The sequence below is a fragment of the Leptodactylus fuscus genome, chromosome 1 (assembly GCF_031893055.1).
Source record: "Leptodactylus fuscus isolate aLepFus1 chromosome 1, aLepFus1.hap2, whole genome shotgun sequence".
In the NCBI taxonomy this organism is placed as follows: Eukaryota; Metazoa; Chordata; class Amphibia; order Anura; family Leptodactylidae; genus Leptodactylus; species Leptodactylus fuscus.
In genome coordinates, this window is record NC_134265.1 from 98,032,834 (window position 1) to 98,059,432 (window position 26,599).

The following is a 26,599-nucleotide window of genomic DNA, read 5'->3' on the forward strand; positions in this document are numbered from 1 at the left end:
AATGGGGTGCACAGGTAGACCAATTTTTATTGCAAGGTAAGCCAGAATTCTGACACATTTGGCTTAAAAATTGTATTCCATTAATTTTATTACTTCTAATATTAGCAAATACATAATTGGGGATGTCGCAAAGGCATCTGATACTAGAGCGAGTAAGGCATGGAGAACCTGCAATGGGCTGATAGGTGTGTTACACGGTTAAGTAACATACATTTACATTGTGCTTTCTATTGGAAACTATGGTCTATGATATTTTCCTGTGCTCACTGAATATCTTAATTCTTTTAATTCTCTTCATCTTGTTAGGAAACCCCATCGAAAAGTACATCAACACATGTTAAATACCCACAAGTCTATTACGTCTATTATTATTGCAGTAATGTGTTGCTTTTTCACAGAAGAATTTCTAAAGAAATATTCCAAGAATGGCCATAAAAAATTGTCTAGAAAAACAACCGTAGAAGTAGCACAGGAAAAAATACCGACTAAGTGCTTTCATTGAAGTCAATGTGTTCTTAAATCGGGTGTGTGATGGACATTGCAAAAACTGACATCCATTTTTTTGTCGTTTGGTTTAGCCCTAAGGGAGCTTTCACACGGAGTTATGCTGCGCTCATTAAGATTGTAAAAACATGTTCAGAATGAGCTTGTAAAAAGCAGCTCCCATTGACTTGAATGGGAGCCGGCATACGTGCGCTCCCCGTTGAAATCAATGGGAGGCTTTTTTCCCTATTGCTTTCAATGTATTCGGCTCCCATTCAAGTCAATGGCACACAATCACTGAACAAAATCACTGACCGTGTGAAAGCAGCCTTAGGCTGTATTCACAATGAGTAACGCTGGCGTTTTTTGTGCTTACTTTTGCACATAGCGCCGCGTTAACGCCGTGTAGTTCCGCGTTAACGCCGCGCTATTTTGAGGTGGCGTTGCCCGGAGTTAACGCGGCGCTACGCGGCATTAACGCGGCGCTATGTGCAAAAATAAGCACAAAAAACGCCAGCGTTACTCAGTGTGAATACAGCCTTAGGGAGCATTCACACGGAGTAACGCAGCACGCAATTTGGCGCGTTTGCGCCGTGTTTGCGCTGCGTGTTTTATGGAACGTGTTTGCCGTCGCGTTAACGCCGCGTTTACGTTCCGTAAATTGCGTGCCACGTTACTCCGTGTGAATGCTCCCTTAGGCTAAGGCCCCTAGAGATGTTCCACAGCGAAAAAGCGCTGTGGGTAAAAACTGTGGCAGCAATGCATCGTGTTTATTCCTGCAGCGCTTTAGACAGAAAGTTTGCAAAGGTTTCCTCTGTGGACTTTCTGTTTCAATTAAACCTATGGGGAAACCGCTGGTGTTTCCGTAGGTCTAATTGACATGCTCCGATTTCCAAAACCGCACCAGTTTTCGAAATCGCACACCAAGGTATTTACCTCATCGAGGGCATGGGATGCCGCGATTTTTCCTGCAGCGTTTCCACCATAGACAAACTGCAGTGTTTACATCCTCTGGGGCCCGGCCTTAGTGTTGTCTTTTCATCTACTGAATGCTGATATGAGCAACTCCCCCATTGTATATAAGGACATATTTCTGAAATGTGACTTAAAACGTCGGTATGCACTGAGCTGGTCGGAACGTTGTAAGATGAGACATAATAGCTCCAGTAAACCTATACTGATTGCAGTAATCGTAGTAATTGCATTCAGTTGTGCGTATGAAAGTCGTGTATTGTATTCTTAATATGCACTGATAAGAGCATTCATAACATAATTAACTGCCTCCAGAAAAGAATGGCTATTATGTTTAACATTCTGATTAGTAAGTGGCAGAACTGCACCCACCGCATTTCTTCTATATATTGCCTGCTTTTGCATTACAACAGTTTTAATTTTATTTCAGAGCACAATCGTTTGTTACGCTCTTGTAATTTCAAGCTGATGAAAGACAATATTACAATTTCAAGCTCTTCACTTCACACCACAGAAAAAAAAAGAAAGAAAACGCAAACAGATTTTTCTTTTAATTATTCTGCAACATGCCACAAGGCTGTAACAACAAGGCCAAGACTATAAAATGTGGTGTATGAAATAACATTAGTAAACAACACCGCAAATAACACAGAACCCCTGAAATTGGAATTGGCTAGTAGTGTGCCCTTCATTACTTCTACTGTGTCCTACAAGATCATGCCCAGTATATCTATTAGCTTCCATTTATTACACTGTACTTGACTGGAAATGGAATTTCTTGGCAGAAATGGAAAAAACAGCTTTGTATGGTTGGATGGCCAGACTCCTGCTTCCCTTACTCACCCATTCTCTTACTTACCTGAGAGTCCTTGAAATACAGAGACCTCTAGGCTCCTGTCTGTGCCCAGCTTAGCGTCTACACCATTAACTGCTTAAAGGGATTCTACCATTAAAACATTTTTTTTTTGTGGATAAGACGTCAGAATAGCCTCTTACCTTTAGATGTGGTCTGCGCCGCTCGGTTCCTTAGAAATACCGGTTTTCACCAGTATGCAAATGAGTTCTCCCGCAGCGATGGAGGCGGGAACAAGCGCTCAAACAGCGATGAGGGCGTCCCCTCCGCTGCCAGAGAAGTGTCTCCAAGCGCCGCCTCCTTCTTTGTCCGCTGCGTCATCTTCAATGTCTTCCGGCGCAGTCTCGTAACTTCTAGCAGAGCAGAGCAGACTGCGCAGGCGTACAGGCCACGGGAAAATGGCCGCTAACAATACTGTGCAAGCGGCTAATTTCCCATGACCTGTGCGCCTGCGCAGTCTGCTCTGCTAGAAGTTACAAGCCTGTGCCGGAAGAAGACATTGAAGATGACACAGCGGACGAAGAAGGAGGCGGCGCTTGGAGACACTTCTTTGGCAGCGGTGGGGATGCCCTCATCGCTGTTTGAGCGCTGGGGCCCGCCCCCATTGCTGCAACAGAACTCATTTGCATACCGGTAAAAACTGGTATTTCTGAGGAACGGCGTGGCGGAGACTACATCTAAAGGTAAGAGACGAATAGCCTTTCTAAAGGATATTCCGACATCTTAACCACAAGAAAAAAAAGTTTTAATGGTAGAATCCCTTTAAGTCTGTTATAATCTTCCAAACATGGTATTTATTTATGTGTGGTAGTAATAGCAATGTAAATTTATTACGCAACATGTGCCATATTTATGATGTGTTTTAGACATTTTAGCAACTCGAAACACCTATCAAAGAAGTATCCTACGCAATATTTCCATAAATAGAAAATACACAATTATAATCAATGCATGACATGATTATAGATATGATAAAACCATATAAAAACAATAATGGTGGCAGAGAACAAAAAAACGGAAATGGAGGTTGCACAAAGACCAGGGCAGATACAAATCATTATAAATAATAACCAGATATAAAACAATATATAAATAGCCCGCTCAAGAATTCATTTATCAATATATGACAATACCACACATCTAAAGGTCATGTAATTCAGGTATTATATATCATAATTCAATAGTTGTACTATTCATAATTCATTTAACTATCAATATAGGTACAGAAATAATATCCCTAGCTAATATGTACATGTTAATCCAGGTATTGCATATATAACCATCTAAGTAACAGTGGTCTCATATAGATGTTAGCCACAGTATTTAACCAAGTGTTCAGTTGTGTGAGACCACAAGCAGTGATCACTAGGGTGCCTGGGAACTAACATATGGGGTGGGAAAACATAAGAGGACAACACTAGATAGGACCAATGGGACACCACATGAGATAACTTACCCTTGGTGTAATGAACTTCACCTCTGGCTCCAACATGTGTTTCGCCTCTGCTTCCTTAGGGGGCTGTGGCTGGACTTTTTCAACTGGTATGAAAGGGGGCATGATATCAAAGAAAGTATGTTTCACCTGTGGCAACACTGTGAGCCAAAAAATGTGGTAAATTTTGGTACATTTTTCTGGTGTAAACTAAGAATAGACATTCTAACAATGTGACAGATTTTGGTACATTTTTCTGGTGTAAACATAGCCAAGTAATAGGAGTAAAGTCAGAGAAGACATTCTTAGTGTGCATGCACACTACGTAACGCCGGGCGTGTATGAGAGCCGTACACGCCGGCATTACAGCAGACTGCCGAACACTTCCCATTCACTTCAATGGGAGCGCTCGTAACAGCGGCGTTTACGAGCGCTCACATTGAAGTGAATGGGAAGTGTTCGGCAGCCCTGCTGTAATGCCGGCGTGTACGGCTCTCATACACGCCCGGCGTTACGTAGTGTGCATGCACCCTAAGGGTAATTTTTGGTCTGAAACCTGAGGCGGAGACTGCTTCAGCTTCAGGACCAAAAAACGGGTAGCAGCGATTGAATGCCAGTGCACCACATTGGCATCCAATCGTGCACTCTGGTCCAGGTTAAGGTCCAATGAATGGGCCTAGTCGGGAGGGGGGAGCGTCTTCAGGCCGAATCGCAAGGCAAAACTCCTTGAAGAATGAACATCTCGCTTCTTTTTCCGGTAGCCGGAACAAACCAGCTCCTGAAAAAAGAACTGACCGGCTCCCATTGATTTCAATGGGAGCCATCGTTTTAGTCAGGATTTTGAGGCGAATACGGCCTAAAAACCCCTGTGTGAACTTACCCTTACAATGTGACAGATTTTCAAACAGCATCAGACACTTTAATAAATTTGGCACATTTTAAGACTGTCTAATCTAAGTTTTCTGCATCTAACTTTTAGCCTAAAGCCCCATGCTGCAGAAAAGCTGCTTTTTTTGTTGCAGATTTCACTTTTTTTTTTTTTTTTAGCTAAAGCCAGGAATAGATTGAGCAGAATAAAGAAGTACTGTATAACTACTTCCTTTATATTTCCCATTCGTTTTGTAGACACTCCTGGTTTTGGCTAAAAAAACACAAAAAAATCTGCAACAAATAAAAGCAGCTTTTCTGCAATGTAGGGCCTTCCCCATGAAACTTGTGTACGCCGGATATATCGGCTTTAACTGTATGTCTTAGACAGTATTAGTAAGTCTGCCCCATTGAATTCAGGTGTTTCTTGTAGTCTCATTGCTGTATGTATATAAAATAAATCACCTAATCATACAGCCTGCTATTAGAAGCATTAGTGACAAAATGCGTTGTTCTAAACAGGTCACTGAATTCTAGCATAATAGGATGCCAACATTGTAACAAAGGTTAGAAGGGGTATTACATCTCTTTTTAACAAAATTACCTATATAGGCCACCTTTACACTCTCTACTAGGAAGTTTTGGAAAAGAATATGTAAATAAGTTCTTGATGGTAAAAAAGAAAATTTGTTCTAGAGCTACTTTTTATAAGGTAGCTCCCTATCCAACAATGTATTGTTTTCTAAGAAACCTAGTGACATTGTCTGGGATTAAAGTCAAACCAGAACCACTCCTACAAAACAAAGAGGAACACATCTGCAGACAGCTGTTTCAGGGTTATTGTCCCTCATCAGTGCGAAGCAGGGTACTGGTTTAACTGGGTAATAGGACATAGATGTGGTTCTTCTTTTTAGGGAAACTGTCTTTGTAGAGCACCCATAAACTGCATCAGATGGAAGAGTGTAAAGCCTGCCCCCTCTGGACTCTGGAGCGGTGCAGCCATGTTCTTTAGAGTAACACTTCTCTATCTGTCGTTGGCCTAGGCTCCTTACACAATGTGAAGGGAAATCTTAACTCTTCAGCATGCCAAGACATTTTAGACTATTATATGCTTCCTACTTTGTGGGTATAGTTTGGGGAAGGTTCTTTTCTGTTCTAAAATTGTGCTGCTGTATCACTGAGGGGTAATTACTCAAAGCAAATATATTCACTGAAGGAGTAATAAAATAAAACTTAACTTTTAATATTGGTACTTAAAATAGGATTCTAAAATCACCCATCACCTAAATACACATGGTGCTCAGGGGTAGATAGATTGGAGGTATGTCCATATAATAAGGACCATACTATTAATAATTGCCTCCACTATCCCTGTTACACCACTACACACCCCTAAATGCAAGCAGGGGTTAAACTTGTATGGTCAGTAGCTTAGTTTTAGCTCAGACCTGATTGCAAGTACGGCTGGACTATTTCTAACATCCTAGCCAATAGTGTTTTTGCAGAAAAATTAAAGTCCTGCTGCCAGCATATTCCCCTCAACGCGTTTCTTTGACCCTATTGCGGGTCAGGTCATCAGGAGGAGTAGTGTACTCAATCGTACTGGTTGTAGTGCGGTAAAAACCCCAATTCCCCCATCCCGTATGGTAGGACGGAGTACTGGTATATGCCTGTACTCCGTCCTACCATACGGGACGGGGGAATTGCGTTTTTTACCGCACTACAACCAGTACGATTGAGTACACTACTCCTCCTGATGACCTGACCCGCAATAGGGTCAAAGAAACGCGTTGAGGGGAATATGCTGGCAGCAGGACTTTAATTTTTCTGCAAAAACACTATTGGCTAGGATGTTAGAAATAGTCCAGCCGTACTTGCAATCAGGTCTGAGCTAAAACTAAGCTACTGACCATACAAGTTTAACCCCTGCTTGCATTTAGGGGTGTGTAGTGGTGTAACAGGGATAGTGGAGGCAATTATTAATAGTATGGTCCTTATTATATGGACATACCTCCAATCTATCTACCCCTGAGCACCATGTGTATTTAGGTGATGGGTGATTTTAGAATCCTATTTTAAGTACCAATATTAAAAGTTAAGTTTTATTTTATTACTCCTTCAGTGAATATAAAATTGTGCTGCTGTGTATAAACACAAGTCTTCCACAGACTCACCAGAAAATCAGTGCATGGAGAGATGATTTCCATTACAACCACGGCAAAATGATGACTACTGTACAGTAAGAAAAAGATTATTGCCTGGACAAAGTGCAGTCTTGCTGTCAGGAAAGTCCACTACTAACTGTATGCAATGAGCTGCTCAGTTCCCCAAAGGAGTGTCTGTTGGAATAACCATACATCTGGCCCTGTCAATGTTATGGAGCAGCACTAGATGTAAATGGGTGCTCCACCAGATGCAGCCACACCTTGGGTGCACCAAACAGCTCATTTCAATACAAAGTAAAAGTTAATTGACTTGGCAACAAGAATTGCATGTTGCCACACACAGTTGCATGGTCACCGTGTCAGTAACTGGCCTACAATACTATATCAGTGTTTACAAGATTTGGTGGTGGAGACTCCCTTTAAGGACTGGATATTTATGTATAAAACCGGTGGTGTGATTCGTCACTTTACACAGCCCTCTTATGTAGAAGACATCTCTTAATTTGTCATCAGATTGAGGGCAGCTTTCATTACTACCAAATGGCATCACAGACACTATTCATTTTAAGTTTATAACTTCACATACCCACTTCTCAGATGCCACAAAATAGCCGATAATGAGAACAGGAGGGAATGATTATGTCTGAAGAACCTGACACCACAATGCACAGCAAACAAACAAGTTCCTGAAATGACTAAAAGATATTAAAGTCCCACGACCTGGGGGTACTGCATTTATTAAAACTACATTTCATACTGAGTTCCTAAAACACAAGAGGTTCCTAGTCATTTTTATACCTCTAACGTGAAATATTATTCTTTTTACCATGATATTTCAAGGTGATATGCTCATTTCTATATATTACTCATGACATTCTGAAATAAGAGGTTACAAGATGTAATTACACAAACACAAGGAATGGGAGATTTCTCTGTTCTCTTGGGCCAATAGTGAAGTAAATAATGCTATCGCAGCTTCTGAAAACCAATAGTTAAACCAACTCACAAACGCTCTGAAGGTTTCCCATAATCTTATTTTTAAAGGGAAAGTCTGATTTCTCATGTTAAATATTTCACCTATTTGTTTTTGGCTAATATGGAATGACATTGTTGGATCATTAGGTTTTTGTGGAGATTTGATGTTGTATAGTAGTAAGGAGTGGGTTAAGAAGGCTGGACTGTGTGCAAACACTATGTTACACTACACTACATTATGTTATTTGAAATAACATGTGATTTAGGATTGGTAGCAGCACTGCACCTCTAATGAGGCGAGGTGAGGTGCGGTGCGGTGCACTGCAGAGGGGGTGGCAGCATGGGCGATTTTTTATTGTATTTTTTTTTTCAACTTTCTTTCTCTATACTAATGCAGGAGAGCTGCTGCTCTCCTGCGCTGGTCTAGACGTCTGCGTCTCAGCGCAGGTGGCTTCATCACGCCGCCTACGCTGAAATTCAGACTTATTTCCGGGAGAAGAGGAGGCAGCAGCGGTAGCAGCAGTGAGGTCGGTAAGTAAAATAACTTTTTTGTTGTTTTATAATAGACTGCTACCTGATGGAGCATCCCTATTTACCAACTGCCCCGGACCTGTAGCGGGTAGCACACGTGTGGCCAGTGTAGCATGCGTAAGACCAGCACCAATCAATGGGATTCTGTTTTACCACGGTCACTCTGACATGTGTTTACGTGTCTGAATGAGCGGAGCGTTACTCCATGTGCATGCACCCTCACACATACCATTTTGGGTTGTACTGTCTGCATAGAGAGGAAGAAAAAAAAATCATAGTTATAGAAAGATTCAAAAATCTGGAAATATTCAAGTATGACATGTCAAAGTGAAGCATAAATAAAAAGATGTTCTTGACCCCTTCTAATAAGTCACATTTTCCTATAACACTATTCTATAGCAATGAAAACAATTCCTAACTTGCTTGAATTTCTGCTTTATATATTATGTTAGGAAAATAAAATTGTATTCTGACCTTTTAGCTTCACATACAGCAATTCTTATATATTCAATCATATAGCAAAAATGTGGCTTAATATTGTATTTATTGTCTGTTAGCACAAGAGTGCGAGTTGTACTTATCTGTAATGTGAACTTTGAAGCATTTATGTGAACATCATGTCCTTGTCGGTGGAGGACATCCTGTGAAGCACAGCAAGGAGACAGATTTTCAGATATCAGAAATGACAGAGTACCACGCTGCTTCCAAACGCTTCCGTTTTCAAAAACAAAATGATAATGGCATCTAATTACAACATTTGATCACACCTGTGCTCCAAGCAAAGCCGCTCGCACCGCGTACACGGGGCGACCGCAACTATGGAGTTGACAAACCTGTATAGAAGATCTCATTTATTTAACAAGATTAGATTGTTGGCCTGGCTCTGTTGGGGATGGATTTCTTCTAAAACTCTATTTAACTTTGTGGGAGAGATTTCACATGCCAAACTATGATTTTGTGTAGCTGTAAACTGTTATTTGTAACCACTTAGTGATAATGATGGGCACATCTCTACATTAAAACACCTTTTATGTTGAAAAATAGAATTTATGTTTCTGACCAACTCTTGTAGCTTAAAACAATATTTTATGTGTTTTGTAATTTGAGGGTATTCTACTTACCAAAAATGTCATATTTATGTAGTACTGTAGTATACCAATCCTAATAATCAGCCATGTGAGCAAGATGTCACACACTTCAAATTTTGTCGCATCTCCGGTGTTCCCTGAAATCCAGCTTCTAGTTACAGTGCTAATTCTGCCAGTTTTCAGGTATAAATAACGTAAAATTTTTAGGGTTGTGAAGCCATGGCACCTCTGTGTCAACACGCGCTCACTTTTAAGGGGGCATTCACATGGAGGAATTTGGCGCTGATTCTGGCACGATAACTTGTGGCAGAATCAGCGCTGAAAAATAGACTCCTATTGACTCCTGCCTCCCAAAAAGCCTCCCATTGATTTCAATGGGTTCTGCGTGGAAAACGGAACCCATTGTAATCAATGGGAGGCTTTTTTTCAGCACTGATTTTGTCATGCGTTATCGTGCCAGAATCAGCACCAACTTCCTCCATGTGAATAATAATAAGTGTTAAGCACAGCACAAACATACTTATACTCATGCTCAAACCTCGCTCACTGTTGTATAAAGACATAATAAGGTTTCCAAGGAGTTACAATACAACATATATACAGCCCTATGACTCTAATTTCATATTAGGAATATGGTTCAATAGGGAATTCGACAACATTCTACTTTATAGGTGCCCTAAAAATCATGGCTCCCTTACATACCTTATTTTTGCACCTAAAGGAGCACTGTATGGCAGCACAGAGTCCTGCAGAACACCATGTTGTGATATATAGCGTGATATATAGCTACCAATTTACTTATCACCATACATCTTAACTTTAGACATCTACCAAATGCCCACAATGGATAACTAATCTAAATATCTATTAGGCAGGGCCAACCAAACTGAACAGAAGTGTGAGAGAAGGCTTTTATTACAGAAAAATCTGGAGAATCAGCATTGCTAAAATCTTTTTTTTTTTTTTTTTTTTTTTTTTTTGGGGGGGGGGGGGTTAAATCTCATTTTTTATTAGTTCAAATGAAAACATAAAAGTATTTATGTATTATGCTTGTATAGTGCCATCATATTCCGCAGCGCTTTATAGACATTGTCAGTCACTGTTTCGTATAGGGCTCACAATCTACCTGTATATTCCCTATCAGTATGTCTTTAAAATTTGGGAGGAAACCCACGCAAACTCCTTGCTGATGATGTTCTTGGCAAGATTCGAATCCACTGTGCCACCGTGCTGTACTAGCTCCCAGTAATTTTGTGCCCACTGACATCCCTAGTGCCACAGGTCCACCTTTAAAGAGGACCTTTCACCATTTTTCCCAAAGGCAGTTCTATATACTGCCGGAAAGCTGACAGTGCGCTGAGTTCAGTGCACTGTCGGCTTTCCCGATCTGTGCCCGGTGTGAAGAGCTTACGGCCCGGTACCGTAGCTTTTCTATGATCAGAAGGGCGTTTCTGACTGTTAGCCAGGAACGTCCTTCTTCACAGCACAGCCAATCGCGCTGTACTGTGGAGCGGGGAGGAACGCCCCCTCCCTCTGCTCACACAGCTCGTCCATAGACGAGTATTATCAGGGAGGGGAGGGGGCATTCCTCCCTGATCCACAGCACAGCGCGATAGGCGCCGCGAGGCAGAAGGACGTTCCTGGCTAACAGTCAGAAACGCCCTTCTGACCATAGAAGAGCTACGGTACCGGACCGTAAGCTCTTCACACCGGGCACAGATCGGGAAAGCCGACAGTGCGCTGAACTCAGCGCACTGTCAGCTTTCCGGCAGTATATAGAACTGCCTGTGGGGAAAAATGATGAAAGGTCCTCTTTAAGTAAGGTGCTTGACATATTCGCGTGTGGCGGCATGTCAAATGTATATATTGCTCAGTGTAATAAATGATAATGTGCCTATCTCCAAGACTCGAAAACCAGTGTCCTACTGACTCTCGCCCAGCCTTCCAGTAGTTGATCTGTAAGGTCCTCAATGTGAAGGATACTGTAGCGAGTCTAGAGCACACCATGACAAGCTTAAAGTTGCATAGAAGGAAAAAGGTGTATGCTGACGTGTTTTAGGAACTATAGGTCTATCCATATGGTTATTAATATCTACTTATGGGTATCATGTTACTATAGTATCTTTGAGGATCAGAGAAGATTTAATGTCTCGAGAGGGAAGCGTATTTTGTATTGTCCCCAAGGTCCACGGGCCTGCCAGTGCAATACATGTTTAGGGGCGCGTCAGTCTGGCGCATCAGATGTGTATTACGTGTGTACCATTGCTTTTTACGAGAAGATGTAATCAATAAAGAAGGAGTTTTTTTTCATATTTCCACCGTGGCTTCTGCTGGATCTCTTTTATTGTGGATTCTAAAATATAAGTATGCTTTATACATGGGGTTAGAAGACAGGCCAGATGGTCCAATGTGTGATCAAAAGAAGCAGTTTCCTGGGAATATTGATGTTAAACTATATGGGCAGTCTGCCCTGCCAATCAGTGCTCATTGTCAATCTCTGCTGCAACCTAATGACAGTCAATACTCTACCACAATACAAGATACTGTCCCAGTACCCAACTACAATGCTAGGTAGTGCCCCATAACCATGCCAGTCACTAATCCTCCATAATACCAGTCAACAATCCACCACAATCCCAATCAGTGCCCTACCATAACGCTGACAGAGGCCAGATAGTGGCCCACCACAATTCTAGGTAGGGATTCAACACAATGCCAGTTCATACCCCACCACAATACCAGATAATGTCTCATTGCCACACCACAATGTCAGTCTATGCTATACCAGTCAGTGACTAACCACAATGCCAGTCACTCCTCTACCACAATACTAGTCAACAACCCACCACAGTCCTAGATAATGTCCTAGTGACCCACCACAATGCTAGCCAGTTTTCCACCATAATGCCAGAAAGTGCCCCACCAATCCTAGCCAATACTCCAGCACATTGCCAGCAACTGCTCCTCCATAATGCCAGTCAACCACTAACCAGTGTTAGTCAATGCCTCACCACAATGCTAATTGGTGCATGATCACAGTGCCAGTCAGTATCCCACAACAATGCCAGATAATGTCCTAGCATGCCAGCAGATGCCCCACCACCGTAATAGTTAGTGCCCTATCATATTTCATTAACAGAGCCTTCATCCTCCCCTGAGCCCAGAAACATAGGTAAGACATTGATAGGGGCAGGGACATGACTAGGCTGTCCTTGATGCTCAGCTCCTGGACAGGTTTACTGATCTGCTGTACAAATCTCTGTGTAAACATCAGATTTTATACTAGTCTCTGTGTAAGATAAGTCAGCAGATCACACAGCATTACATGCTGCTCCAATAAATCTCCATTGCCAAGGGCCTCTGGACAACACAAAGCTCCATGTGGGCATTTCTCATTGTAAATATTTTTTTTTCCTGTGGACAATTTTCTATGTAGCCAGTTTTCTATGTGGATTATTTGCCATGCGGATATATCTCTTGTGTACAGACAGAACAAGTTTTTTTTTTATCTGTGGTATTTTTTGTGGGGGCTTTTAAAACCAATCCACTTTTTAATGTCATTCTGAGATACATGTCAAGTGTGAGAGATGTTGACACAAGGATTCCTTAACAAGGCAGATACCGCTTTCTAGTGACAGTCTCACAGGGAAAGGAACTGATGTCTCAAGGCCATGGGAGAAGGTTTAGTTTGACTCCTAATAGGAAAGTGCGGCCTGCACACTAATTAGAAAGATTGCTTCTTCCAGACAGGTATAGAAAAAGCCTTGTGAGTCACCTGTGATAAATTACAGCTATTGCCGCATTGATTAGATGATTTATGCTTTGATCACTGTGGTAAAGATGGAACATCCATGCTAATTCATTATCACCAGGTTAGGCTCTTATTCATGTTCATGGGAGCTTTGTTCAAAGCAGTGACATTTTCTCAATTTCTTTCAGAACCAACAATTCGTTTTATGAAATTCTGCAGATGGACTTTGAAATGGACATTGGCAGTGGCTTGGCAGGTGCCCAGCAGATTACGTGGCAAGTGGAATACCCAGAAGAAGACTCTGCCAGTGAACTTGTCATTTCAGAAATCTTTGTCAGCCAGGCAGCGTTTACAGGGATCGTTCCTATTGCCATGGTACAGTAAAACTCTTTGGTACACTTATTTTGGCACATGAGTTTCTCATGTGTATTATGTAAGACGACTTCTGTCAGAAATTATGTTTGACTTGGTCAGGATTTATGTACATTGGGTGTAGTAAATTGCTGCATGCACCGAGTTTCGCTCGTGGTGAAAACTGTATTCTTCAATTCAACATAAATCCATAACAACGGAAGTATTCCATAAACATGTTGAGATACACACCATGAATAGCAAAATACAAAGAAATGGAATTGTAGATCAAAATATTGCCTCAACGTTTAGGTCTAATGACTGGCTAGATCTATTAACGCTAAATGGAGAGTCTCATGGCATTGGTGTGTCAGGTTGGAGCAAAAGAGCGCTTAATAAAAGAAAAGACGCCAGTTGACGGAAATGATGTCCTCGATAGGGTCCAAGAAGTGGGGGTATAGGCATAGTTACACCTCTGTGAAATACTTCAGTTGTTATGGATTTATGTTGAATTAAAGAATACTGTTTTCACCACAAGCAAAACTCGGTGCGTGCAGCAAATTATTACACTTTGGATTCGGGTTGGAGAACCCTTTCTGCTTAGCACCACCACCAAGGTGTAGAAGAGTGTGCAGTTCCACTGATATATTTTCTTATCTAAATTGGGTAACTTTGTGGTTTTGTGGATGTTCTTGATAGAGAGACCATAATGCCGATTACTTCTATAGCTTCTAAGGGTTATTCCCAGATTTTCAAATCATTTCCAAGGCAGGAATAACTTCTTGCAAATCCCAATCACCCAGAGGTGACATTGCTAGTTGAGGGCAACTGTGCAAGAACAATTATGGGTCCCTTACTTTCCAATATATCAACTAAGCACTTCCATACTGTACATATCTCTAACAGTGCATCAGTAATTGTTAGCGATGATGTTCACCAGTTTCGCCATGTAACTGATACAGAATAGATAGCTGTGCTAGGGCCCCCTTATCTACTGGGCCCCTGTGCAGTTGCACAGGTTGCACCAATGGTATATCTGCTTTCGTGACCACCACAGTGGGATTTACAGAAACAAGTGATCAGTGCTGCTCTAGACTGTTTCTGCATCTTCCACAGAAATGAATAAACATGTAGCTAGATTGTTTCTGTACATGTAGAGGATCATCTGTTCAATGCTGTTTCTATAGCTTCCATTCAGTTCTATGGGTGATACAGAAACAAAATAGAGCAGCACTGCTCACCATTTCAGTTAGCCTCTCACAGGTGGCCTGAAAACGGGAAACTCAATTTGCTTAAAAAGCAGTTACCCACAGAAACCCACAGACCCCATAGACTATAATGTCTACCAGGTTTTCGCCCTAAAAATGCGAAGAGAAAAGTCCTGCTTGCATTTTTCAAGAGGATTCAGGGATGGAATATTTGAATGGCCAACAAGTGCTAAGCATCTCTGGGAACTCCTTCAAGACTGTTGGAAGAACTCATGTTGGAAGAAGCTCATCAAGAGAATGCCAAGAGTGTGCAAAGCAGTAATCAAAGCAAAAGGTGGCTACTTTGTAGAACCTAGAATATAAGACAGATTTTCAGTTGTTTCATACGTATAATTCCACATGTGTTAATTCCTAGTTTTGATGCCATCAGTGTGAATCTACAATTTTCATAGTCATGAAAATACAGAAAACTCTTTGAATGAGAAGGTGTGTCCAAACTTTTGGTCTGTACTGTATATATATATATATATATATATATATATATATATATAGATATAGATATAGATATATACAGTCCTATGAAAAAGTTTGGGCACCCCTATTAATCTTAATCATTTTTTGTTCTAAATATTTTGGTGTTTGCAACAGCCATTTCAGTTTGATATATCTAATAACTGATGGACACAGTAATATTTCAGGATTGAAATGAGGTTTATTATACTAACAGAAAATGTGCAATATGCATTAAACCAAAATTTGACCGGTGCAAAAGTATGGGCACCCTTATCATTTTATTGATTTGAATTCCCCTAACTACTTTTTACTGACTTACTGAAGCACAAAATTGGTTTTGTAGGTTTTGTAACCTCAGTGAGCTTTGAACTTCATAGCCAGATGTATCCAATCATAAGAAAAGGTATTTAAGGTGGCCAATTGCAAGTTGATCTCCTATTTGAATCTCCTCTGAAGAGTGGCATCATGGGCTACTCAAAACAACTCTCAAATGATCTGAAAACAAAGATTGTTCAACATAGTTGTTCAGGGGAAGGATACAAAAAGTTGTCTCAGAGATTTAACCTGTCAGTTTCCACTGTGAGGAACATAGTAAGGAAATGGAAGACCACAGGGACAGTTCTTGTTAAGCCCAGAAGTGGCAGGCCAAGAAAAATATCAGAAAGGCAGAGAAGAAGAATGGTGAGAACAGTCAAGGACAATCCACAGACCACCTCCAAAGAGCTGCAGCATCATCTTGCTGCAGATGGTGTCACTGTGCATCGGTCAACTATACAGCGCACTTTGCACAAATAGAAGCTGTATGGGAGAGTGATGAGAAAGAAGCTGTTTCTGCACGTACGCCACAAATAGAGTTGCCTGAGGTATGAAAAAACACATTTGGACAAGGCAGCTTCATTTTGGAAACAAAAATTGAGTTGTTTGGTTATAAAAAAAGGCGTTATGCATGGCGTCCAAAAAGAAACAGCATTCCAAGAAAAACACATGCTACCCACTGTAAAATTTGGTGGAGGTTCCATCATGCTTTGGGGCTGTGTGGCCAATGCCGGCATCGGGAATCTTGTTAAAGTTGAGAGTCGCATGGATTCCACTCAGTATCAGCAGATTCTTGAGAATAATGTTCAAGAATCAGTGACGAAGTTGAAGTTACGCCGGGGATGGATATTTCAGCAAGACAATGATCCAAAACACCGCTCCAAATCCTCAGGCATTCATGCAGAGGAACAATTACAATGTTCTGGAATGGCCATCCCAGTCCCCAGACCTGAATATCATTGAACATCTGTGGGATGATTTGAAGCAGGCTGTCCATGCTTGGCGACCATCTAACTTAACTGAACTTGAATTGTTTGTCCAAAATACCTTTATCCAGGATCCAGGAACTGATTAAAAGCTACAGGAAGCGACAAGAGGCTGTTATCTTTGCAAAAGGAGGATCTACTAAATATTAATGTCACTTTTCTGTTGAGGTGCCCATACTTTTGCACCGGTCAAATTTTGGTTTAATGCATATTGCACATTTTCTGTTAGTACAATAAACCTCATTTCAATCCTGAAATATTACTGTGTCCATCAGTTATTAGATATATCAAACTGAAATGGCTGTTATAAACACCAAAATATTTAGAACTAAAAATGATTAAGATTAATAGGGGTGCCCAAACTTTTTCATAGGACTGTATATATATATGTATAGAGAGAGAGAGAGAGAGAGGCCTGCAGGAAGCATGGTGAGACGTGAATCGGTTATGACATTGTATTTCCGACAATCTGTGTGATTTTGGAATAAAGAAGTTTTATGCAGATGGTGATTGCTGCTTTTTCTCTTCAACATTGCTGCATCAGACTGCATTTAGTTGAGCACCACCTTGGTCCAAACATTGGAGGACTTGAAACTGGGTGAGAGCGGAAGTGTGAACTGTGGCCAGTGGTAGATAGTGCCTGTATCTTTCTTTTTGTTAGGAAACATTGTGCTGAGCACTACTGTAGCTTTAGATAGCCCAGTAAAGGCATCATTCCCTTGAAAATGCCATTTTTATAAATCTGCAAATGAGGCTCAAGTGCAGAAGGGCAAAGCCACCAAGGACTAGTGTGGCAGAGCCCCCAAAGACTTCAACCAGGATTATAAGTGCAACAGATAACATCATAGCTGTAAGATAGGAAGAGGCTATCGATCAACTATACAGGGGCAGAGATTCTGGATTCTGAGAAGGGAGGACTTGAAGGCTCTGACACATCCCATTGCACTTGAGCATCTTTTGCATACTTATAAAAATGTCTTTTTTCAAGGAAATGGTGCACCTACTGAACTATGTAAAGGTGCGTTGGTATTCCGCATAATATCACCTGCAATGCACTGTGGCTGAACTGATGTTGAATTTCCCGGGAACAGACTGTCTTTAAAGTTACAAAGTGAACTAGGCAATCCTAATTTCTCCCTTCTATTAATGTTATGAGAACCTCATACATATTTCAAATGACTTCTCTAATGAATCTCTTCAACATCTAAAAGCAAAATATTCATAATACAAAACTGGTGATCTGAAAGCAAATTGCTGAAATCACAAGGTAGAAAAGACCCTTGGACCTGTGTTCTAAGGAGAAGCGTTTTATGTCGGCAGCTCTGGCTCAGCTTTGAACATCTCGCAGTTCCTCTTCAGGTTCTATTAGAGGAGACTCATTAGGTTTCACAAGCTTTATATACAGGGTGAATGTAGATGAACTCCCACTGATCTGTTGTAATATACAGAACTGTACTAATATCTGCAGAGTTCCTTAGGTGACTGGGGACAAGTTGTTTTATTATCTACATTCGCTTTGACAGGAATGCATTTGTAAGAAATAATTAACATGTACTGTAAGTTGTGCACTTTCCGGTCAAAGTGACTTGGGAACTACAGGTCCTCACTGGCAACATGGTATTAGACGCTGTGAAAGATTCATACTTTTCTTCTGACTTTTCATTCCGGGAGTAAATAATAATAATTTGCTCCTGACAATTTTCTGCTAATGTCCTTTAATGATGCAGTATAGCGCTGTCTGTGCTTTCAAGACCTCAGACTTTGTATAGTCTGATACCACCTAAAGCCGTTTTGTTCCTATTCATCTGTTTATCCTGATAGATCCTGGGGTCCAGCGAGCACTTTACAAGGAGGAGATATACAGAACTGAACTAACTTATTATTGGCTTAAACAGATAAGATGTTTCATTAGTGTTTTGCAGTTGGGAGATTAAGATGATAAATTAACATACCCGACCAGACAGTCTATATTCATTTGGACTGGATTGACCTATAGGCACACTAGACACATGTTTGTAGGCATATTTGAAAGGTATAAAACATTCCAAATGCATCCACGTCTGAACATTGTATATTCATATGTCCATTTTATTACATCATGTATTAATTAGTGATTTGGTTGTGGAGTTATAACCAATCTGTTAGTGTAGTTTGCTCCCCTATATACTGCTATATACTAGTAGCCAATTGGCACAAAATATGTAATCACTAAATGGACACATTGCGCACATAGGGGAATTATGCATTATCTAATTTATGCTAATTTTCTGGCATAGATGGGTGATAAAGTGGTGCACTCTCAAGGTATATTCCCATTCTAGCTTGGAACTTTTACAGAATTTAGGCAGAGTAGGGCTGACCAGGTTAGGGATGCCTTGCCATGACATCTTTATTATATCTCTACCCAGTTTTCTCAGGTGTGCCTTTCACATGTTGGGCCCTTTATTAAGACTTGTGTATGAACTGACAGTCTCAATAAATCTTCCCCATAGTTTAAGTCGATAACATTTGTGGAGAGGGCACTCCCTTTCCATCTACTGACCCTAATGGTAGTGATTGACAGGCTTCTCTGTATTAGTCACCATCCTGACAGGTGGTGGAAAATAAGGAGAGGTGGGGGGGATTTTTCCCCATGAATATTTCTTGGCGATTTTGCCTGTTCTGGTACAGGGAAAAGGTCTATATAACAAAGGTGTTCAAACTGCATGTGGAGAATTCCTTGAACAACAATGGAAACCCTGATAGACTTTTGGAGTATGACTGTCAAACCTCTATCCTATTCTGCAAGAGCGGACAAACATTTAAGGCTTAGGCTCCATGTTGGCTCAAAAACACACAGCAAAATCTGCAACAAAATAGCTTCTTTTCTGCAACGTGAAGCCTCAGCCTTAAGGCCGGGGCCCCACGGGATGTAAACGCCGCGATTTTCCCGCAGCGGAGACGCTGCAGGACAAATTGCAGCATTTTACAGTGCAAGCAAAGGGGATGGGATTCATGTGAATCCCATACCCACTTTGTGGAAGAAATTGCAGCGCAGACATGCTGCGATTTGCAAAGCCGTTGCAGCTTTGCAAATTGCGGCATATCAATTATATCTACGGAAACGCTGGTGGCTTTCCCATAGATATAATGGGAAGAGAAAGTCCGCAGAGGAAAACTCTGTGAACTTTCTCTTCAAAGCGCTGCGGAAAGAACCGTAATGCGATCACGCAGCGGTTCTTTCCGCAGCGCTTTAGCGCTGCCATTACGGCCGGTGGGGCCTTAGCCTGAGACATGTTTAACTTAGTATGTGGTCTCCTTGAAGGGTGGAGCCCAAAGGATCAGACATTCTGTGCCTACAGGTTCCTGAAATGTTAATTTGAAAACCTAGAAGATAACTACCAGAATAAAGTAAATGTTCAGTCAACTTTAGGAAACCTTTGCGGACTTTCTGTGAAACGTGCTGTAATGTGTTTCCGCCACATTTTTTCCGGCAGCACTGTTCGGCTGTAGCCCACTACGTGGGGCCTTAGTCTAAAACTGTTTAGCTTCATCGTTTGACTTGAATTTTGGAAATCATGTGAATTCCATGAAGTTAAACAACTGGGAATTGGATTTTACAAGTTCTTCCCATAGAAAGTTATCATTTGCTCATTTGCAACAAGAGGTCAATTATATCACCTTTCCATCTACATCCCAGCATTTTGACATTTTCTGCCTTTTATGAATTTTGCAGTGGCCTAAGGAAAGTGACTTTTAGTTTGGACATATGTCATTGTCATGTATTGGTCACAAAATTAATAATGGTTGACTTGAACTCTTAAAAATATACGTTAACCAGTAAGTTACTTATATTGTAACCTGGAATATAGTAGTAAGGTCTTATATCCTCTCATTATTAGTATGATAGACTTCATTGTCATTATTGCTAATTCTACACATTTACATATACATAGTATATTTGGCAGATTACAATGTTCTGCATGTTTCATCGCTGCATTACCCAGAGTAGTACTTTCTCTACAAGAATATGCTCCTGTGTCCAGTTGGGGGAGAATTACATTACAAAAATGTATTTCAATTGTTTATGGCATTATGAAGCTACTAGCTGGTACCCGCGACTTCGTCTGCGGTGATTGTAGAAGTAGGTATATACAGGCGCGGGTAAGGTTTTCGTACTGTGTATAAGGGATGGGATATGAAATGTAACTTTATATCTTGTTTTTGCTGTAATTCAGAGAATACGTGAGGCTTTTGTGTTGAATGTAATTTGTATTTGAGCTTCTATACGGTGTTGTGAGAAACTGTACATAGTGACTTTGGGATAGAGGTATTTCAAGTTAATATACCTCGATATACGACATTGTATGCTTTGTTATTTTCTGCCAGTAGTGTGTTGACATTTTTTTGTTTGTAAAAGTTGCTATATTCTGACAGCAGTCACTTTTTTATTTGTCTGTGTCGGCGGATGTCTTTTTTTGCGGGGCCGGGTGTAGTTTTTAGTTGTTGCTTTTTCGGGAAATGCTATTGGTTTGATCACTTTTGATTGATATTTGTATGATAATGAAAATAGTGAAAAAACAGTGGCTTTGGACTTTTCAGTATGTTTGCTGCTACGGCGTTAAGCGTCCAGGCAAAATATTTGTATAGCTTTGTAGAGCGGGCGATTTTGGACACAGGGATACCTAACATGTATCTGTTTCACAGTATTTAACTACTATTATATGTGTTCTAGGGAAATGGGGGGGGGGGTTGAATTTGTAATACTTTTTATTTTTTATTTTTCCTTTTTTTTTGTTTTTGCATTTATTAGACCGCCTAGGGGTATTGACATGGGTGGGCGGTGTCGCGGATTGTCAGAGCGGTGGGGGTCGGCAAACATGGCTACTCCGGAGTGTTAAAGAGAGCCTCCTGGAGTATCGTTAACCCTGCTGGTCTGTTCGCATTTGCTATACACTTGTACTGTTCCCGGGTCAATATGACCCGACCTATTAATTCTTGATTTTTAGCTATTCTAATTGTTTTATTTGAATACTTTTTTCATTGAAATACTGTATGTGAACATGTTTGATCATAAACAAAAGAAAAATTTAAATTCAAACTTATTATTTTTTTTTTTCATAAAAAGGTTACACAGGCTTTTTGCAATTATCTTCGATTGTTGACATTCTGCACACAAATAATAAAGAAGCTTTACATTACTATTACTAAAACATGAAATTTAACTTTTTGAAAACAAATTTTATAAATCAACAAATGAAAAATCATAAAAACTTCAACCATTTTAGAAAGAAAAAAGAAAAAACTGAACATGTTCATGTGTTTTTACATTGAGCACAATAATAAGACGCATGTCCTTTACACAGATAGTTTGAACATCCAGCACATGTCAGATTAGTCTTATTGTCACAGGAAGATGGACAGAAGCTCCATCTCTTCCTTTTTTTGCTGGTAGCTGTGCTGGTGGAGGCCGTGGATGTGGAGTCTCTTTCTTGAGCATGCTGGACACTTTTTACAATGGCTGCTGCTCCCTCACTTCTGGGGGTCACTTTTCTGCTCTCAATATATGGCCTCACCAGGGATTTTCCCAATTCCTCAAGAAATAATCTTCTTTTATGCAGCTTATTCCGGTTCCAATCAGGGTCGATTTCTCACCATAAGACAAATGCATTGTATGCAGAAACGTCCAGTATGTTATAAAATAAAATCATTGGCCACCGATTGGTTTTGCGTTTGCATGTATATGTTGATATTACTTGGTCTAAAGTATCAACTGCTCCCTTTGTGGCATTATAATCCAAAATAATGTCAGGCTTTCTGTCTTCTCTATCACTTACGGCATTGTCATGGTGCATTGTGCTCATGAGAATTTCCTGTTTGGTTTTTTTTTGGAACATAAGAAACAACAGTTGTATTTCCAGAAAAATAAAAAGTAGAACTGTACACCTCTCTCTTGCTAAGGATACCTTGCGGTAGTTCAGGTTTGTTTTTTCTCATAGTACCCAGCATGGTAAGTTGTTTTTTCTTCAACATCTGGCCTAGTTGATAGGATGTAAAAAAGTTGTTTACATGTGACATTTTGTCCTTTTAGTCCATGAGTCAAATCTAGAACAACACGCATACCCTGATTTTTTTCAGGTCTTTCATCAGGGGCTTTTCCTGTATACACTTGAACATTTAGTGCATATGAACTTTTGCTGTCGCAAAGTGTCCAGATCTTGATGCCATATTTTGCTGGCTTACTTGGTATATATTGTCTGAATGGGCACCTACCTCGGAATGCCACCAGTTGCTCATCAACAGTTACATTTTCACCACTGTTATACAATTTTGGTAGAATCTCTACCCATTGATTCCAAACATTTCTAATAGGGGCTAGTTTATCTTTAGCTCTTCTTTCCATTCTATCTGTTTTAGAATCACACCACAGTACTCTCGAAATATCATGAAACCTTTCAAGACACATTGTAGCTCTAAAAATGTGGCGATCGGTTTCGCAACTCCACAAACTTTTACCCTTTGAATGATAGACAACCAGTCTCCTCTCTCACAAACAGACTAGATAATTACTTGCTTACTGATAAGAACAGTGAAACCACCACCATTTGGAGATGAAGAACACATAAAAAAACATAACTTTTGCAGTCAGAAATAATCAGAGACCTGTAGAACAGTATGAAATGCTATTGGGTCATATTGACCCGAACAGTACACGTGTAACAATCAGCGTGTAGCAAAAAGTAAACAAAAAAACAAAACAAAAAAAAAATAAAAATGTAGAGCTCCACAAATGAGGAAAAGTCAAGGAACCACTAGTTTCAAATCCTCATTAAAAAAAATCTGCAGGGTCTCAAAAATCATTTTGGGTCATATTGACCCGAACAGAACAGCAGGGTTAAGGTGAGGGGCAAAGTGGTAAAGTATATGTATATGTGATTGTGTGGGGTTAGGGGCTAGGCTGTAGAGGGCAATATGAATTTTGGGGCTTGCTATGGTCCAAAGTGTGTGAGATTGCAGAGATGATGGTGTGAGTTTGGGTTTTGTGGGGGTCCTGGCACAAACGTATGTATACTATTGTGACGAAAAGTAGCCTATTGCGCAATCGGGTGTATTAACTATGTTTGTGGAAACTTTCAGCCAAATCGTTCGAGCAGGTTTTGCGTGATTGAGGAACAAACATCCAAACACACAAACCCACAAACTCTTTATAATATTAATAGGATGGTAGTTCCGGATATTATTTGCAGCCTGTACTGAATTTATCACTTAGGCCTCTTCTATTAATGTGACCACATCTATAGCAAAATCAGCTGAGAAACACGAGATTAATCTGAAATAACAGTGCCTGATCAATACTATGCCGAAATAATATGTCACCTCATTGTTACATAATATGCTATACAATGCTAAATAATACCATCACTAAAATCATTTTTACTCTGTAATGTCTAAATAATAATGCCATATATTATCCCATTATAGGTATTCATAAATAATGTCAGCATAAACGCCAATATCTTTGAAACAATGTTTTTTTATTTTTCTTTTAAAATTGATCTTATTTGGATTTTTGCAACTTTTACAAGGAACATTAAGCGCAGGAAGATTGACATGAATAATCTCTACATCAATGACAGCAGACAACATTCATACATTCTGGAGGATACAAAGTAATACTTATGTAACAATAAGCAAAGTACAATACTATATAACAAGAACCTGCAGTGGGAGGAGAGGAGAGGGGAGGGGGAGGAGGGAGAGGAGTCTCAGTATCAATACTTTAGAATGGACATCTATCTTTGTAATAAGGGTTGTCATACAGTGCAGCCAACAATATAGCTATATTGTACCCTGATAATAACAAGTCATTGCTCATACTATAGTGCCATAGTGGGGAGTGCCAACATTTAAAGAATATATTCGTTGACATCTGTAATTAAATTATAATGTTTGCATAATTTTATCATTTAGAAAAAGATCCATTAAAGTGTAAACCTAAAGACTTGTTCACATTATGTTTTTTCTGTACATTGATACATCTTGACAAATCTATATAAACATATTCATTGACATGTTCACAGACCTTAAAAATTAACCTGTTTCTTGCACAAAATATGATTTTTTTTTTTGTTTGTAAAAAGCATAAGGCCGGGTTCAGACAGGGTTTTTCCGTCCGGAATTTGACATGGAAGTCGTCTCAGATTCTGGACCAAAAAACGGCTAGCCGCGCCTGGATGCCGCTGCAGTGCATCGGCATCCAGTCACGGCATTCCGCTCCGGTTTAGGCCCAAATAGATGCGCTTAGTCGGGAGGGAGATGTTGCAAGGCAGATGTCGAATCCACCCGAAGAAAGGGCAAGAAACCGCTCAAGGAAAAAGGAAATGACTGGCTCCCATTGATATCAATGGGAGGCGGTTGTTTTAGAAGGATTTTGACTATGTTTCACCTTCTTTATTTTAGCATACATTGTTTTGATCTCAGCATAGTCTTATATGCTACTCTATCCTCATATACAATGTATTACATAATCACTTTATATTATATGAACATAATGGCACCAGACAGTATTTCTTTCCTATACAATGAAGCAATTGTTTTGCCTTCCCCCGAATAAACACTGTAGGATTATAAGAGTAACTATGATGATTTTGTATAATTTAAAGAATATTTGTTTTCAATGTAGAATGTACTGAGGTTACTATGCATGTTCATGCCATACCAAATTCTTTTCCAGAACATAAGCAGAACATAAAGTATAAGCCAAGCAATTATAGCACATTATGTCTGCAGGTCTAAAACTAGTTTTCTTGCCCAGAATTTTTCCTTGGCTGCCAAAATGAGAAGTCCTGTATCTGATTTGGGTTTGTGTATTATATAAAGAGACAGTGGCACGGCCAGGTTGGGCTGTTTTGTGTAAATACAATGATCCACACCTGGAATAAAGTTATCGGGTTTGAAACACACTGTGACATACAACGTTGTTATATATGAACTATATGTATGGTCATGGCCAGCCTCCAGGTGCTGGATAGGACATATGCATTATTATTTGCACATTGACTTGTATTTTCTTTCTTTTCCACCTTAATTTTAATGTGCATTGTTTTTTAACTTCTTCACTTAAAAAGAATAAATTAATTAATAAGAAGAATTAACAAATTTTGGATATTTTTTTCACTTTCCATTTTCTATACTAAAAAAGTACAATATATGGCAATTTTCACTCTGTCCACTAAGCCCAATAATAGACTAACAATTGTCAATTGCATCAAAGACAGGATTATAATGGCTTATAGCACCTCTACAGATAACACCAATGACTCACCATTAAGTCCACTACTGACAATTGATATTGAACTCCCCCTCCCTGTACATGTCTTCAAAACTCTCCTATAGACCTCAGTGAGTCAGCGCCAGTCTATTGCTGCCTGTCTATTGCTGCCAATGGCCATGAGACTGCTATAAAGCATATCATTAATGCTCTTAACAGAGAAGAAGCTCAGGTAAAATGGCAGCTCAATAATCATGTACAGAAAATCAATTTTAAAAGACTCTACAATCAGAAAATAAAAACAAATGACAGAAATAGTAATACATTTCAATATCTATTTTAAAAAAATAATTTAAACATTAGTGACACATTCCCTTTAAGATCTATTTTTAGACCCCAAAATGCAGTATGGGCTGAGTCTACACGGAGGCTTTTGCAAATGGTGTTGGCATACATCCTTGTAGCTTGTTAGCTTCCTGAATAGAATCCTGTGGATAGTCGTGCTGGCTGACATAGCTGTAACCTGATTTATCAATACGAGAGCAGTGGTAGTCTGAGATACATTGCTTTAATACCTATATTTAGACATGAACACAGTGGGTAATATCACCAACCAGTGTCTTACTCCCAGGAGGACAGGTAGGTATTTATACTTGTGCGCCCTGTTGGGGGTCTGACCTCATTTCTTTATACCATGCAATTTCATGACATCAGTGCATCAGTCAAAGAGCAGAGACAACAATGTCAGTGTGGATATAGTCCATGCAGTGCTGTAGAAATCCCAAAATCCTAATGAAAAAATCTGGGTGGATTTTGGAAAAAAAAGTTTGCCTTACACGACATTAAAAATAAAAATCTG

The 26,599-nt window shown here is 40.0% G+C and overlaps 1 protein-coding gene across 1 annotated transcript in view; it reads left to right on the forward strand.

Moving 5' to 3' along the window:
- The window catches only part of TMEM132B (transmembrane protein 132B), a 428,290-nt gene that overhangs the window by 285,095 nt on the left and 116,596 nt on the right, over positions 1-26,599 (forward strand). The window contains exon 4 of the mRNA XM_075274826.1: positions 13,306-13,492. Coding sequence (XP_075130927.1) covers positions 13,306-13,492 — 187 coding nt within the window. The remainder of the gene's footprint in view (positions 1-13,305; positions 13,493-26,599) is intronic.